The 17,308-nt window shown below is 42.5% G+C and overlaps 1 protein-coding gene across 1 annotated transcript; it reads left to right on the top strand.

The window, feature by feature from the left end:
* Positions 1 to 273: 273 nt before the first annotated feature.
* Positions 274 to 984, top strand: CLDN14 (claudin 14). The gene has a single exon (XM_074572861.1). The coding sequence runs from the start codon at positions 274 to 276 to the stop codon at positions 982 to 984; it is 711 nt and encodes a 236-aa protein (XP_074428962.1).
* The last annotated feature ends 16,324 nt before the right edge of the window (positions 985 to 17,308 follow it).

Here is a 17,308-nt window from a genome sequence, read left to right as displayed (position 1 = left end):
AAGCTTACTTTCCCATTACTTCCACAAAAGTACGATTAACAGCGATAACTATGCTAATTATTGCACTAACTGCACTTGGAATGCACCTTACTGGCTGGAGAGGTAATGCATTTGGGTAATAATTAACTCCTTTTTTCCTCAATTACCTTTTATTAGGAGAGCAGAAGGTGTCAAAGTAAAACAGCTGCATATCTTCCAAGAAAAGCCCGTGTTTTCTGAAGGAATTCAAGCGGAGGTGCTTTATTAAGAGAACTAGTCAGGACAAACATTAACATGGCAAGCTCGGCTGTTCAGTTACTTGGCTTCTCTCTAAGCCTGCTCGGCCTAATTGGGACATTAATTGCTACTATTCTGCCACACTGGTGGCGGACGGCACATGTGGGCACCAATATTATAACAGCTGTAGCCTACATGAAAGGGCTTTGGATGGAGTGTGTCTGGCACAGCACCGGCATCTACCAGTGCCAAATCCACCGCTCCCAGCTGGCGCTGCCCCGTGACCTCCAAGCCGCCCGTGCCATGATGGTAATTTCCTGCGTTCTTTCCGCGCTGGCGTGCGTGATCGCTGTCATCGGTATGAAGTGCACCCAGTGTGCCAAGGGGACTTCTGCCAAAGCCTCCATCGCCGTCTCCGGGGGCATCGTTTTCATCCTGGCCGGTCTCGTTTGCCTGGTACCTGTTTCTTGGACCACTAACGACGTGGTTACCGATTTCTACAACCCCATACTTCCCAGCGGGATGAAGTACGAGATAGGTCAAGCTCTTTACCTTGGCTTCGTCTCCGCATCTTTGACGATCCTCGGCGGCGCTCTGCTGTGCACGTCAAGCCAGTGTGGTGGGAATGAGACACCTTACCAGACGCAGCCCGACAGCGTAAGGAGGACTGCTCCCTCCTATAGACCACCAACTGCCTACAAGGGAAACCATGCTTCTTCCCTGACATCTGCTTCCCATAGCGGCTACAGATTAAATGACTATGTGTGAGTTCCCTAAGATTTGCCTGCGGGACACAGCTGCTTTATAATTTCTGTGCATGGCATAAAACAAAGCTAAGATGACTTTTAATTTATAAGGGTTACGATACAAAGTTTACCATTGTTCGTTTCTTCCTTTCCTTTCTTTCCGGAGAAAGAAAGAATGCGAACACAAAACTGCTTGCTGCAAAACCTGGAAAATAAATACAAAGGAGGCTGCGATATTCCAGAGACAGCACATACCTGCCTACTTTCAATTAGATTTTTGCAGGCAGGCGATTCAAGGGCAGTTTTGCTAAAAGTAATGGCTTGGTTTGTAGTTTCTGCCCTGCGACAAGCACTAAAGCCGAACTGGCCACAACTTGTGGCTTGAACAGTGTTCCAACAAGAAACGTCGTTTTGCCTGAAACGGAGAACTTCATGGTGAGACACAGTGATATTCAGCAGCGATTGCCTGCTGAGTTTCTCATTTCCATACTGCATGAATGTTTCGTTATGACAAGGTTTTGCTTTGACTTCACTTTTTGTTCGCCTTTTTTTTTTATAGTCCCTTGAAATATGAATTTCAATAGCATTATGACAGATGTATTTGACAGTATGTTATAACCAAGATTTTAAATTATACTACAATGTTTTGACTTTAGAAAAATAAAATTTTAGCACATTTTTGAAACAAGACGGTGCATCATAATGGAAACAAACCATCTCAGTGGATCAGAATTGTGTTTTTAGAAATGTCAGTAATAGGACAAAACTAGCCATTTGGTGTTAAACTTTTATTAAAAAAAAAAAAAAAGTATCAGAATTTGTCACACAATGGGCATTTAACTCTTTAGCAGATATAGCATTCTGTACAATCTATGCATTATACAGATCAGAAAAAAATTTCTAGAATCCTATGCCCAGGTAGCATTTAATGAAATGTATTCATTTCTTAGGCTCAGGTCTGCTGGTTTTTTGCCTGGGGTCCTGACTGAAGGTGCTTTATGGTTAGCTAGAATATTTCCGTCTACTCCAGAGGTATTTGGGGAACTTCCATTCAGGCAGGCTTTGGTGCACAAGGCAGCCTCCGTGCCAGCAGAGGTTACGCTCACAGCCTGTAATCATTGCCTGTCGGGAGGAGTGTAAGATCAAGACATACGCTTCTAAAATCTTTGCAAAATGCAATCATTCTGCAATGTGTTCAAACAATTAAAACACAAACTAATGAACTAAGAACCCCACCCCTCTCCATTTCATGTTACAGCGAAGTCCAGTGCAACACGTACTATGGTATAAAACCATCACAGAAAATAAAGGCACTGGATTCCTATTAAACCCAGAAATCTATAGGTGTCTCCAGAGCAACATATGGACCAACACACTGACATTTAATAGGGTTAAAAAAAGAAATAGTTTCAAGAGCTGTGAGGCAACTACACTTGCTATACTTCATTTGGCAGACAGCCTGCTTGCAATTACTTTATCACCTGGTAGCACCTCCAGAGCTGGGACACTTTCAACATTTCCCCTGGTTTCCCACGGCTGATCACCTAGTCATTTTTTTTCACGGTGATTTGAATTGTGACAGGGTGTTTTTAGCCTTGATGCAAGTTATCATCATGTCTGGTTTTAAAAAACAAAGCGGTATTTCTAAGCAATTTGCTGAGACCAAAAAAAACAAAAAGGATTTGGGACCATGCTTTGGTGATCGATCATTAACAACTGATTATAAACTCATGTTTTAGTAACTGCTGCTATTACATATGGCGTGAAAAAAAATTGTACAGAAACTTCACCGGCTCTGCAAACTTCTTAATAACAGACTCTGAGGTGCAAGGAATGGGCAGAAACCGCTTTGACAATGGCTTCTTAGAGAAGAGGGAGTCAAACTGTTCATAGCCCATTCGGGAATTTCTGGGATGCCTTTTTGGGATGAAAGGTAGCTTAATGGAGGTGGTCAATTATGTAGGGTTTTTTCTGTATTTACATTACAATAGATCTAGCCAAGTGATTACGATATCAACTCCGAACACGGGCTTTGGACAGCCATGAATGCTGGAACACAAGTCCAAGTGCAGGAAACGGGCTTGTGTCTCATTAGGTAGTGTGTCTGCTATATACTGATAAATTAATTCACTTGCCAAGATGTTTGTGCGGTGGGAATACTTATGTGTAGCGCTATTCTTACTGCACAAATTCCCAGCCAAGTAGGATACGTGACAGTAGTAAGAACGGTTTATAAAGTCCTGGCAAAAATACCTGGAAGTGCTCTGATGTCAATAAAGAGAGGGAAATGGTTTCTTTCGCAGGGGTCTGTGAACCAGAAGATCTCGTTCCACGCTAAAACTGACATAAATTTCTGCTTCTTTCTTTCTTTCTTTCTTTCTTTCTTTCTTTCTTTCTTTCTTTCTTTCTTTCTTTCTTTCTTTCTTTCTTTCTTTCTTTCTTTCTTTCTTTCTTTCTTTCTTTCTTTCTTTCTTTCTTTCTTTCTTTCTTTCTTTCTTTCTTTCTTTCTTTTTCTTTCTTTCTTTCTTTCTTTCTTTCTTTCTTTCTTTCTTTCTTTCTTTCTTTCTTTCTTTCTTTCTTCCTTCCTTTCTTTCTTTCTTCCTTTCTTCCTTTCTTTCTTCCTTCCTTTCTTTCTTTCTTTCTTTCTTCCTTCCTTTCTTCCTTTCTTCCTTCCTTTATTTCTTTCTTTCTTCCTTTCTTCCTTTCTTCCTTCCTTTCTTCCTTCCTTCCTTTCTTTCTTTCTTTCTTTCTTTCTTTCTTTCTTTCTTTCTTTCTTTCTTTCTTTCTTTCTTTCTTTCTTTCTTTCTTTCTTTCTTCCTTTCTTCCTTTCTTCCTTTCTTTCTTTCTTCCTTTCTTTCTTTCTTCCTTCCTTCCTTCCTTCCTTCCTTCCTTCCTTCCTTCCTTCCTTCCTTCCTTCCTTCCTTCCTTCCTTCCTTCCTTTCTTCCTTTCTTTCTTCCTCTCTTTCTTTCTTTCTTTCTTTCAGCTGCCATTTGAAACAGAAAGCATATCCATTCTAGCAATCTTAGAGGTCTGGCTGCAGCTATCCCAGCGCGTGTTGATAACCTGAGCTCCATCCCTGCTGCCACACAGACGGGTGGCCAGACCTCGCTCCCTGCCTGCGTGGAGCCTGCCCTGGCAGTCCTGCACCCCCCATGCAATGAGGCATTGCTCCGAGACCTTCGCCAAGGAGTCAATGCCCACCGCTCCTCCTTTGCAGAGTAATCCCTTGGTCATCAGCGCGACAGAGTGTCAAGGAAAGGGGATGAGTTTCCTGGCCCACCGAGGTGCTGTTTATGGGAACGTGCTCTTTAGGCAGCTGTGACTCAGTAGCAGGGGAACACGGCAGGGCAATGGACGGGGGCTGCCACATGCCAGATTCTGCCCACGTGCACCCGCTGGGTTTTTGCAGATTCCCGTGGAGGCAGATTTTTTTAATTTATTTTCTTTTTTTTTTAGGTAAGTACAGCCTGCTTTTTGTCTCCAGCTCACTAGAGCTGAAATGCCATCCTGCCCTCCCCATGAAGGCACTGCAGGGGACTCTGATGAGCAGCACCGATGGATGAGAGGAGGCGAGGAGGGAATCCAGGGTGGGCAGAAATTCCTTTTAGCAGTGCAAGCATTGTTTGTGCATGCAACTGTGGTAACATCGCATTTTGATCAACTTCAGTGCGACGTTCCTGGAGGAACAGGGGTAGAAGTCTTGGCAGGGAGGCGTAGGTGGAGGACGGGATTTCGCAGCAAGATAATATTGTGGTTAGCTCTGCAACATCAGGAGAGAGTGGGGACTCTGCTGCAGGATCAGGTAGAGATGGAGGCATCTGAGGTAGGGATGGAGGCTGGGCTCAGAGAGGCTGGCAGCTTCTGAGGCTGCAAGGAGCTCTTTCAAAGATGGATCTAACCAGGACGAGCATGTGGGGATGGGATGAGGTCAAGAATGCTGATTCCCGCCTTGGCATCCTCCCGCAGGGCTGGTGAACTGTCCATTCTCCAGTCACCTTGGGTTTTGCCGTCTAAAATGTGGCAGGCCTTGATATTATCTCACAGAATATGCCAAACATGTAACTCTGACTCAGGGCATCACAACCAACCATGACTGAAGGAAACGTTTCAGTCATGTCTAATATTGCTGCTAGAAAGTGGCTAGTAGACCAAAGGAAGAAAATGTGCAATTCTGTCACTACTGAGTCTGTGGGATTAAAATAATGAGCTCCCTTGCAACTTCGTCTGCAGGAAGGGAACCTGACCAACAGGATGTGAGAAGAGACTGGTCTAATGACATGAAGGCTAGGTTGAAGGTGAGCACAGAGGTAGAACAAGGCCGCCTTTGGGTGCAAGGCAGGTGGGTAGAAAAAGTGATCTACCTTTTGGCTTGAAGTACAGGAATACATAGATTTTAGGCCATGAAGAAACTATTATGTTCAAACCTGCTGTTCAGCACAGCAGAAGACAAAACGCTGTGGTGCTGGAGGAATATATAATCCATCAGTGAGTTTTAATGCTGCTCAGGCTGGAAGTCATCAACTAGATCTAAATTTGGTAGATTATGTGTAGGATACAGCAAGAGTGCTCATGTCATAGAATCATAGAATTGTTAGGGTTGGAAGGGACCTTAAAGATCATCTAGTTCCAACCCCCCTGCCATGGGCAGGGACACCTCCCACTAGACCAGGCTGCTCAAAGCCCCATCCAACCTGGCCTCGAACATTTCCAGATATGGGGCATCCACAGCTTCTCTGGGCAACCTGTTCCTGTGTCTCACCACCCTCACCCTGCAGATCTGAATCACAGGTTTCAACTGTGGCTTATGCTGAGCTTCCACCCTGATCCATGAGTTGATGTAGCAATTCACTACACCGCTAGAACCACTAAAGAAGTGGTGAGATCCCATTTCCCACCCCCTTTGCTGCCCCAGCTCCCAGCCACCACTTTGCACTTTGGTCCTCTCCGTGGACAAGTTTAACTCCTCGAAAAGGCAGAAAACAAGTACATCAAAGACTGGGATAATTTTCTGGCACTGAAGTTAGCTAACCTAGCTAGTGGAAAGGTGTGAGGAGAGCCACAAAAGGGATGCCTGGGAGGGCAGGAACAGTGGGAAAGGAGGAGTAAGGTTTGGAGTAAGTGAGGAAGGTTTTCCCCTTTTGGTGGCAAGAGCTTGGTCAGTCAGCAGACAGGCACAGCTGCCCCGAAAACCAGCGCCTGAGATGTACAGCGGTCTTTGTCACAAAACCAGACAGAGCCACTGGGCAGACAGAAGCTCTCTGGGTCATGAACTGGTTGGTATTCTTTTTCTGTTTTTTCCACAATGGTTAGCACAAGTACTGGAGTGAGGTAACTGATAAAACCATAGCAAAACTTAACTCATTTCTTCAAGAAATGTGTCCGAGTTAACTAATAAGATGAGGAAATGAACTCAGTTCAGTAATTAGAAGTTCTGTTGATCTAAGACAAAAGTTACCAGACCTTTCCTACACTTAGCTGGTAGTTGAAGTTTTTCACATCAGCGTATTAAGATTAATGGAAATTCTGTGACCACCTGTAAATATCTACTGCTAACTTACTGTTTACTTTGCTGGATATCCCACAAACTGGTTTGTGTATGTAAGAATGGTAGGCAAGGATAAGGTGTTTCATGAGGCCCAGGAGCAGCTTAAAGAAGAGATGAAAGCTTATTCTTGTTCTCCCTAGCTGATCCACTGAAAGATAATGTCTCTTCCTTGCATGCCTTGCTTTGCTGTGCAGAGTAAGATATATGTTCTTTTCCATCTGTTTTCTTAAGAAATTATTCATATATCTTAGTCCATATGTTCTCATTATCCATATTTCCTATTCTTACCACTACACGGGCACCTGGTCACATTGATTCCCAATTTAATTGGTATCCTTTCATATTCTTCTGCCCATGACATCAGAAGACATGTTTGAGCCTAGTGAGGCTTGATCCTGACCAAGCATAAATCAGAGGAGCTCAACTGAATTCGTGTTACCCCTCTTTCTTCACAGTAGATCTAGATGAGGTGTCCCCCTTCACTGAGAAACCTGCCAGCTTGTAAGACAGTTTCCCATAAGCTCAAACATCTGAAGGGGCTTAAAATGCTCCACAGAGAAGAAAGACAAGATGTACTGACCTCCATCTTTTTTCCTTTAAGAAGGTTTCCTGGGGGAAAAGGTTGTTAATTTTATTTTTTTGCTTTAAGCATGAGGAAAACAGATTAATTTCATTAGCTGACACCTAAAAGATCTTTGGTAAGCAAACTGTTAGAAAGCAGAGTGAATAAAAAGAGTGAATCAATGCACAGATTTGATCTGTTAAGAGCATATGTATATACTTCATATATATGTGCGGATACATAAAACGGTGGAATTCTGGCACGATTGACTTTACTGAGGTCAGAATTTCACCCATAAGCTTATTATTATTGTCAATACTTCCAAGTCTATTATAGAGCTTTTAACTAAAAGGCCTCCAGAGCAAAGAGAATCAAAGTCATGGGAATTTTGCCCCTGTAAGAGAGACCGCAAGGAAAGACTTCCAATGGTCATTTCACAAAGTGTTTCCTATTGAACACAGCAGTCGTATCTGGTGGCATGTATGAATGAGTCCTCCCTCCCACTCGAGCCAAGGACAATCAATTTTATTTTTAAAATGTCATAATCACTGGTATTGATCAACGCTCCCCTAATGGGGGTGCTGTCGAATCCATACCGGCTTGGGCTATTGCCACTTCCCTAGCAATTCAGGCTCAATTAGGCTGCCTTGCTAATGCATGTCAGCTTCATTTAATTGCTCTCAGGCTGGCAGTGTGAGAAAAGGGCAAGCTGACAGAGTAATCCCACACTTCCACTTTGCAGTGAGCTGCCTATTTGTTTTATTTGTTCACATTTTAAAGGGCTAAGCACTTGTTATATGGAAAACACAGGAGAGCAAAAGTCAAGAAGTATTAATAAGCCTTGGAAAACAGAGTTAGAACTCAATTGCTTGTGCAAAGAATTGCTGACGTTTTCAGTACTTTGAAAATAAGGTGGATTTTGCAGCTAGGGTGCTGATGAGCAGCATTTGTCTCATGGAAAACTCTGTAAAAATTGGATGGAAGCAAATGTCTTCTAACAGCTACATCCTAGGGAAAACAATCTGTTTATTTTTGGTTGGCTGATGATAACATCTCAGAAAGAACCTCTAAAGGAAGGCGGTAATGAGCTGGGGATCATAGGGTTATGGTTTCTTCCATAATATTTGACACTAATGTTAACAAATGTTAATAAATCAGGAGATGGGGGAAGAGAGGGGTGGCAGCAAGCCAACAAAAGGGAAATAGCCATTAAACACTGAAGATCTCCAATCTGTGAAAGAAGTACGTTCGTAGCTCACACATCCCACGGCAGAGCAGTTGTCAGCCGAAACAAAGACTTCACCTGTGAGTACCAAAGTACTTGGCTGCAGACAGAAGCTCTCGGGCCTTTGCATCTAGGCCTGAAACTAAATACTGGAGGAATAAAAATGCAGGTATGAGGGATGTGAGGGAAAAGACCTCCAGGGGGGCTCCCCAGAGGAGAGTGCCCCCTTTGGAGTCAGGCTATGGGTGCCTGGCCACCCTCACACCTCCTGGCTAACGGTTAGGTTTGCTGGAAGAATAAAAAAGTCAGGGTAACGTTTGGAAGGTGGAGTGGACTTGCTGCCACAAGTCCTGGATTGTCAGCTCCAAACGCCGATGTGTATCCTGGGAATCAGACCTGCATCTGACCGTAGGAGGCATTTTATTTTTGTTTCTTTCCAATTTTGTTATTGCCAGCCATGGACGCTGCTAATCAAATGTCTGCCTGATATTTGGGGGAGGAGGGGTAAGGTGCATCCAACAGGTTTTGGGTGCCGTGCTTCCTCGGAGCCAGTGGCTCTGCCGAAGTGACAGCGTAGTCTGTCTGGAGGGACCTCTGCCCCAGCTGCGGGCTGGAGGAAGCTGCAGGAAGCTGCAGATGTTGTCTTTCTGCTGCCAGCTGGGGGCTTTGGGGAAAGCATTGTCCTCAACAGCACATCTGTAATGCTGTCTCCTGGAAGAGGTAAGTGGCAGCACCTCATCTCCGTAGCTCTGCAGAGTCACTGCATTTACCTGCAGAACTGAGCCCTGCGCCGTGTCTGACCGGACTGTAGTAGGAGAGCATGCAAAAGAAAACGTGAAAATAAAGGCACCCCAGCACTGGGGATGTGGTTTCTTGCCTCCGTCTTTCATTTTTCATTGATTCTTAAGTTTTTAATTTCCTACCCATGACAGACCTCTCTCTTGTTCCCAGTTTCCTCTGCTCCAGATTCTCCAGGTTGCTTAGCTTATGAGTTTACTTACCTTCTAGTTTTAAACTGCTGAGGGCAGTGCACATGACTCAATTCATAGCAAAGAAAACTGAAACCACCCGAGACAGGTGGGGAAAAAGAAAGATGTGGGCTTTGGTCCGAGAGTTTAGTTTGACTGGGCTGAAAAAAATCCAGTACTGCTAGAAAGACATACAATTACTAGTGCATGAAGACTGTCAGATGGTAAAAGTGCTTACAGAGGCCACCTAGAAGTGCGCTGTGGTTCCTTACTATTGTCATTGCGTAAAACATTATCTAATTGCTACACAAGGTAATAGATACATCTGATACAGCTAGCTCTCGCTTGTATTCCTCTTCTAGAAGTTACTTTATGAGCGCTATCTTGTATAGCATTTTTTAAGACGACAAGGACAGTGCTATTTACCTATTTGTACGTTTTAACTGTGATGTTCTTGCCCAGCCAGCCTGGTGATCTGGCAAGCATCTAAGGCCCAATTCTGCAACACTATGGCCGACAGAATTTTGCCCAGAGCCAAATGGAAAACTCCAAAACTATTAATTTTTGCTTTTTATGCCCAGTTGTTCTGGTTTTTAATTGCCTAACATATGATTCTGTTGTTTTCATCTGCTTTTTATTCTTGTTTTAACTGCCAATTAACCCAGTGGTTTTCAGTATTTTTTTCACATTGAACACTTAACTAAAAAAGAGCACCCACAAACATTCAAAAAATTCTCCAAAGCTGTTTTATGGTTTTATTTACATTCTTTTATACACATATTTATATATTCATTTAGTTGTATGTATGTATGTGTTTTACCAGCTGTAGTTTTCACATTTGAAAAGGCTGGAGCTCTATTATGCCTAAGGACACTTTACAAAATTTCCTTAAATTGATCACTATGTACTCTTATACACCAGTTTGTGAAATGTGTATACTATGGGTATAGACTACAAATTATTTTTGTGTTACAGATTACTAGCCAGGCGTCTTTAGATGTTTAGATGTAGAAAATGCAAACCCAGATGCTGCACCCCCCACACCCCAGACTTTTTCACCCATGCCTGTTTTGAGTATTTTTGAGTTTTAAAAGTTACATTACACAGCTATTTCAATATAACGAAGCAAAGAGAAAATTCATAACTCCAGTAACATGATCACTGATGTCTGTGGGACACATGCCAGAAACACTAAGGCCAGTAATGCACAATTTAAACTTAACTACAATTGGTTATTAGCATAATAAATATACACACATGTACCTGGTGAAATCCTTCTGAAATTAGAAGTGGCACTGAAAATGCGGTCCACTTGTAAAAACACCCTATTTTACAGTAAGATCAGTATGGTCCGGAGAAAGGAAGAAGCGCCACACATTTCATTTTGCGTGACCAAATTAGCAAACCTTTGAACAGCAGCCATCAGTGGTACAGAGGGAGATCCTCTCCCATTCAGAGGCAGAAGATGCCCTGTCCTGCCTGCAGGACATCCCCGTTGCCCCTCTGGCTAGAGAGCAGTGGCCCTGCATCTCCTCCAGCGCAGGTGGGTGTCAAATGGTGATGATTCCCACCTGAAGCCAGCGGCACTTTCCTTGCGCAGGGCTTCGACAGAGGAGTGGTGCGGTAAGGATGCCCACTCCCACTCCAAAGCGTGGACAAACAGGGGATGCTCACATCATGTAGAAACATCAAGAACTGACTGGGTGAGATGCTCTGTGTATTGGCCAACATCCACGCTCTGTGAAAGCCAGATGTGGCAAAACGTTAGGAATTAGGCCAGACCTGAGTGCATTGGAAAAGCCTCTTCCGAAATGAATGGCGTCTTCGCCATTAAGCCTCCAAAGGACAGTATGTTCTTGGAGGGCCTCAGCAGCACAAGGGAAAAGTACCGGCTGCTCGTTTTGATGGGACCAGTGCCACGCAAGCCACCGTCACCTCCTTAGCCCTTGCTTCGGTAATGAAACCCAAAGACAATGAGCCTGTTGTTTAGGGTTGCCAGGGTCTTAAAAGGAATTGTTTTAAATGAAAAACAAAAGCTCAATATGTTTCTGGCAATGGATGTATGGTGCTCTGTATTTCCCTTACAGTAATTGTCAGTGATGTGGTGCACTAGTTTTTGTAATGTGTATTCCTGTGCATGCGAATGACTGTTTTTTTAATGTGCATTTGTAACGGCAGGCTTTCTGGGCACCTGTAAATTGGGTATTATGGTTTTTGTTGTACTTTTCTCACAAATCCTTCATGTGTGCAAGGAGATGTAGTGGGTCATTTTCTACCACGGCTGTAAAATCTTCAGGATCTTCTTTAGAAACCTTGTCCCCAAATATCCTGACAAATGCAAAAGTGTTTTGGCACAAAAGCACAGTATTGTATTTTATTGGGCTTTTGTTGGAAGATTATGGGTTTAAGTTGTGGGGTTTTTTTTTTTATTTTTCTACCATTCTTGATTATTTGCAAAAGCATAACAACTAGTTGAAAGTTTGGGGTTTTTTTAAATAAAGAAAGATCAAGAAATAAAGTAAGGTGAGGCTTTCCTTACAAGAATGAAGAGAGAGAATCTTTCCAGAAAAAGGTTAACCAGAAAGAAATCTTACTTAAAATTAAAATGTTTGCCACTATCAGATAACGAATATCTGGACTAGTCTTCTGATAAGACTAGCAGGGGCAAGCAACCAAATGGATATTAAAACGGACCCTGGTCACTTAATGAAAGGCATATTGGGACATTGCTCCCTTGCACTCAATAAGCCAGAAGAGTCCTTCCCATTTTGTTATCTGACAATTAGTTTTAAATACAAAACTTGAAGGAGTATAAAATAATCTTTTCAAACCGGGGAAAAAAGGTCTTAGTTTTTCTTAGGGAATGGGTAGCGCCAGGAGTGATTTGACAGAAGGACACAGCTAGCGCAAGGAATCAACTGCCGCACTACATGAGCAACAGGGATTAGGACCCGTAGATTGAAATTTGTCTGCCAAAAACCAAAGGCAGGCTGAGCATGGAAGAATAGTTTTACAAAGCACTGGCTAGACTTGTTTCCACACATCACAGTGCTGAGTTTGCTAGATGTTTCTTCTTATTCTAATTGCAACAAATATGAAAGCTGCTAGCCAGTATAGGATTTCCATTCATCACATGCTATGCCTAGGGAAATTAAAGATGGAGGAAGAGAAAAGCAATGAAATAAAACCTCAAAGAATCAAAAAACTCAAAGAAAACACTTAAAAAGTGTTCCAAACTAGGTTAAAATAACAAGATCTATGTAAATGGAGAGCCATCCGCACCTCAACTGCTACTGAATGCCACCAATACACATCCGAAAAGAAGGCGGCAAAAAAATTTAACCAGGTTTCTAAGATACCACTGAAAAGGCAGAGAAACAGAATGCAATGAGATTTTTGTCAACTGCTCGAATCTGGGAAAATAAAATGAAAAAACCTTGAAAGAACTGATCAGACACATCATTCTAAATATCCTTTACAAAGATGTAGCATCACGATAACATACAAACTGTTCAATCCTCTAGTCATAATCTGAGTGGAGCAACTCCTATATTTTCTTTTAACCACCACCGACTAGTTGATATCACATTTGCATATAACTACCGTAAATAAGTTGAAATGCTTCCTGAGCATGGATATGACTTGACACAAACACAGCATACATTTGCACAGTGAGAAATCCAACAGAGACAAAGTACGTTTCACACGAAGAAGTAGAGAGGTATTTGGCAGGTTATTGGTCAAAGACTTTGCCATGATTTTGCTGAGGATTTGGCCTGATCTAGTTATAAACAGAAAAATGGGACCCCACAGAAATGAAAGTTTAAAGAAATATTCAGACAAGTTACGGAAACTTCCATTTACTTAGCCAGCATGGCTGAAGTCAACTTCAAAGAACGTGAGTACAGAGAGAAAGAAGAGACCAAAAAGTAGTTGTTGGAACACAACCTCAAGTTCCGTTCCTTTCTTCAAACTCGTGCGATGTAAAATCAAAATTCTTACACCGAATCTGTGTTTGTGAAAGAAGCATCACCTTTCTTTGCCTCGCTGCAGTCAAGGCTATTTCACAAAAAAAGACAACCTTATATCGTATACAACCTTCTCTGTATACAGCTAGTCTGAGCAGTCTGCTTTCACTGAGAGGTTTAAAGAATACTTTCCTTACAAGCATTTATAGAAGGGAAGAACTGGAATGATTCATGTAAACCTTTAACTGCATAAATACATTCCCTTTCTTTTTGTATATGCATCACTCAAAGGTAATATTATCAACACTGAAGCAATCTCCAAGACAACAAGAAAGAACTCTTCACTTACATTGGCCATTAATCAAGAACATTTTTTAAAGTTGCTTAAATTTATTCAGATTGTTTGAAAGCTTTATTTTAACAGCTAAGGCTTAAGGTTTATTTTAACACCCTCAGCTTCCTGTCCTTAATATGTATTTTTAAACAGAACACAGAAAATACCCTTATTTCAATATTTTGTTTACAGAATCAGTTACACCGTAAAGACTGGATAAAGTTGTATCAGATTTGGATTACATCACGTATGCAGAGTTAGACCATCTTAAATCCCCTCACTCTTGGAAGGAAGCTGAAAAGGAAGAACCTGGAAACCAGGATAGTTTAGTAAAATATTTTCCTTTCACTGAGCACTGTCAGCTCAGTGACTCAGCTTTACAACTGTTAGTGTTTGCTATAGTTTTATGGAATTGGTAGTCGTTTCCCCTACAATGAGGGAAAACCATCCCTTTGCAGCTACAGTTACGTGAGCTGCCAACAACAGAAAACTGGGAGTGAGGAAAAAGTATTTCCATCCCCAGTAATACAAAAGTGTTCATTTAGCGACTTCAACGTATTAACAAACACCGTGCTTCCAGACCCACATTCTCACATAACTCTTGGCACCTTTAGCTGACAGATGCCCCACCAGAAATGCCGGTCACCTTACCCATGCAGTGAAGCTCTTTGAAGCTCGGAGGCCATCTGGCCTCTGGACTCTGGGCAGCATCCAGCTATGGACCCTCATTTGGGTTCTCTCGGCACGTTACTGCGATGCGGATCCTGTGTCCAGTAGCACAGCCGAAGTGCTGGAGTGCACAGTGTGACCACCACTCTCTGGACTCCAGCGATGACACCTCAGGTTCCTCCCACCGTTTAAACTCATCTTATCCCAGAACCCCAAAGCAATTAGGAGTCTTCTGGCTTTTAGTTCGCTACCTCATTGCAGAAGTTACATGTCAGGCACAAGCAAACTGGCCCATAAAACCAGAAATGGGCTTTGAACAGAACTTCTGAATGTCTCATTGCTTCAAAGGCCGAAACAGGAAAATACTGGTCATTAGAGAAGCTCACACTCCATGGACACAAGAGGTTTCATATTAGCCTTCTCTTCCCCTGGAAGTCTTATATCATCTCTAGGCATATGGCTCAGGCTTTCTCTCAACGTTGACAGTCCTGTAGAAAATTCTGTTGACCCAGTCTGCTGCAAGGTCTGCTTTTCTTTCCTCAGTCCTGTCTAAAGTTTCCTCTATTCTTTCCACAAGACATTTTGAAGATGTGTTTTGGCCACCTGCATCCTTTATTTTCTCCTTAGTGAGCTTCATCGTTTCCTGCCAGGAAGGGAAAAATCTCGTCCCTTTCAGTCCCAGGCAACATCTTGGCAAGTTGCTTGTCAAAGTTCAGTTGTTACAGTTACCCACGCTCCAACCACCTCTGGTCTGCTGGTTGCTTTGTAAGCAAGATGAATATGTGTTGACCGAGGTTCACGGTATAGATAGATTCATAGTAACAAGTATATTATAGATATGGAATATCAACCTATATGTTGCACAGTCAGATTTCCCAAACGTTTATGCCTAGACTGTGTCTGAAGTAACCCACTCACTCTGCCTAAATAAGTAACTGAATTTTAAACTTTGGGGTCTCTGGGATATTATAGGGTCGTCTCACACACTGTTCAGAGAGGAAGAGTGGATGGAGCTCAAGTTTCTGCATCTTTCAGACACTAACTGATGGTATCACTGGCTACTAAACGGAGCACCAAAAAAGCCCTATTAATTTTACCACTCATACTTATAATCAGGTAATGCAAGGGAAACACCAAACGTGGGTCACTAAACACAAGCAGAAGAAAACAGATTGAAAAAGTCAGCTTTGCAACTGGTTCCCTCCTGACTTCTCTAGCTCCTCTGCACATTCTTTCACTGTTTTGGCAGGCTGGGTATAACTGCTCATTTAAAAAAGAACCGTGCTGTTTGTACAGCTTTTTAACAGTCTAGCTGCAAACTCATTTCACACGCCATTATTGTTTTTGGTCCATCTTTGGCAAACAGACATCACCAGGGTTAATAGTAGTAATTATTCCTTTGTGGACACACATTGTAAATGTTGAAAACGTATGACCTAGATGAAATCATGAGGTTGACTCCGTGCTTGCAGGAAGTTGCTACTGCATTTTAATGTATTGTCGAATAACTGACAATTCTAAGAAAAATACGCTATGAAGCTCCACCTACATTCTGTATCTTGATTCTTCCATTCCTTAGGTAATTTGTACTTGCCTTCCCATGCAATGGGTTATTATTGTTATCGCATCAGTAACTAGATAATAAACTCTTTAAAGACAAAAACTTGTGGATTTATGGGATCTTGTGAATTGACATTTTATTCCTCACCCATGAAGCACCCATTCTATGTCCACATACTAAACACTGTAACTTTCCTTTTCCTGTCACCAACAGCGGGCAAGCATTTTGCAGTGCCGGCTGGGTAGAAAGCTTGAAAGAAGCAAAATTTCAAGTCAGATACTGAGGGTGCTCTTGCGCAGAAAACATTATTTAAAAAATTATGGATTAATCGGTGTGGCATTTTAACAGAGTGCAAACTAGCAGTGACCAGTTGAAGATTTAATTCAGTGGCCGAAGAATGAACTGGGCAGATTTTAGTTTTTCTTTAAGAACAAAACTCCGCATAAGCAGATAGGACGTTTCGGAAGGAAGCCTGGATACAAAGTTTCTTATGTGCTCTTTACAAATATCCTCTCTTCTGATGGGTCAAGACATCAAAGACGGCCAGGTTAATATTCATAACTTTTTTACACCATGGGTAGTGTGCTCTCTCTCTTTTTATAAAGATCTGCGAAATACAGAACATAGCCTAAAATTTTAGATACTATGTCTTTACTGTTACCACGCCCTTATATCTGGATTTGTGGGGGGGCTTTGAAACACTTCTGTGCATCTGTGACCTAAAACTTTGTCAAACTCATTCAGCCCGTCTCTCTGACGGTTATAGTTACTATCATAATGGACAGAGAAGGAATTAAAAATATTGCTGATTGGGTCTGAGAGAGTAGAAACAAAGTAATGAGCTCCTGTGATAAGAACTGAACGGTGATCCTAGATTAGAAAAGCTCCTAAGAAGCCCTGTTCAAGGCCAGGCTGGATGGGGCTTTGAGCAGCCTGGTCTAGTGGGAGGTGTCCCTGCCCATGGCAGGGGGTTGGAACTAGATGATCTTTAAGGTCCCTTCCAACCCAAACCGTTCTATGATTCTATGATCAGTAGCAAATAGCTCCAGTGTCCTACCCAATAAGAGGTTTAGCATCTAAGCCCTGAAGTCTATTGCATTATATTAATAAATGCCTAATGGCTGCTACATTTGTACACAATGCCTGCGCTGTCAGCATTTAACTCATCACCCCCAGGAAATCCTGTGAGATACTTGGAATATGGAAGGTATTATCCTGTCCTGTGGGATCTAAGGGGATATTTATGTGGCCTGCATCACTGGCAGTCTCACAAGCAGTGATGGATTTAGCCTCAGAGCACCCTCAGGAGGGAAGCAAGGATCGTTATCCCTGATTTTTTATGACAAGTACCGAGCGAAAGAGAGTGCTGGATGAATGCTGGTAAGTTCACTAGAGGGGTTTTATGAAGTGACCAGCCTCTTCAGCCCTAACCAATGATGCCCATCCCCATCCCCTCGCAGCGCAGGGTGAAGCAGGTTTGTGACTGAACCCTGTCATTCCCCAAACCAGCCTG

Source organism: Larus michahellis, chromosome 1 (genome assembly GCF_964199755.1).
Source record: "Larus michahellis chromosome 1, bLarMic1.1, whole genome shotgun sequence".
NCBI classification, from domain to species: domain Eukaryota; kingdom Metazoa; phylum Chordata; class Aves; order Charadriiformes; family Laridae; genus Larus; species Larus michahellis.
The sequence above is the reverse complement of the archived record's forward strand: the minus strand, read 5'-3'. Positions and strand labels throughout refer to the sequence as shown.

Bases quoted from the DNA above. Each gene is read 5' to 3' on its own strand.
- CLDN14 (XM_074572861.1), top strand. From the start codon at position 274: ATGGCAAGCTCGGCTGTTCAGTTACTTGGCTTCTCTCTAAGCCTGCTC.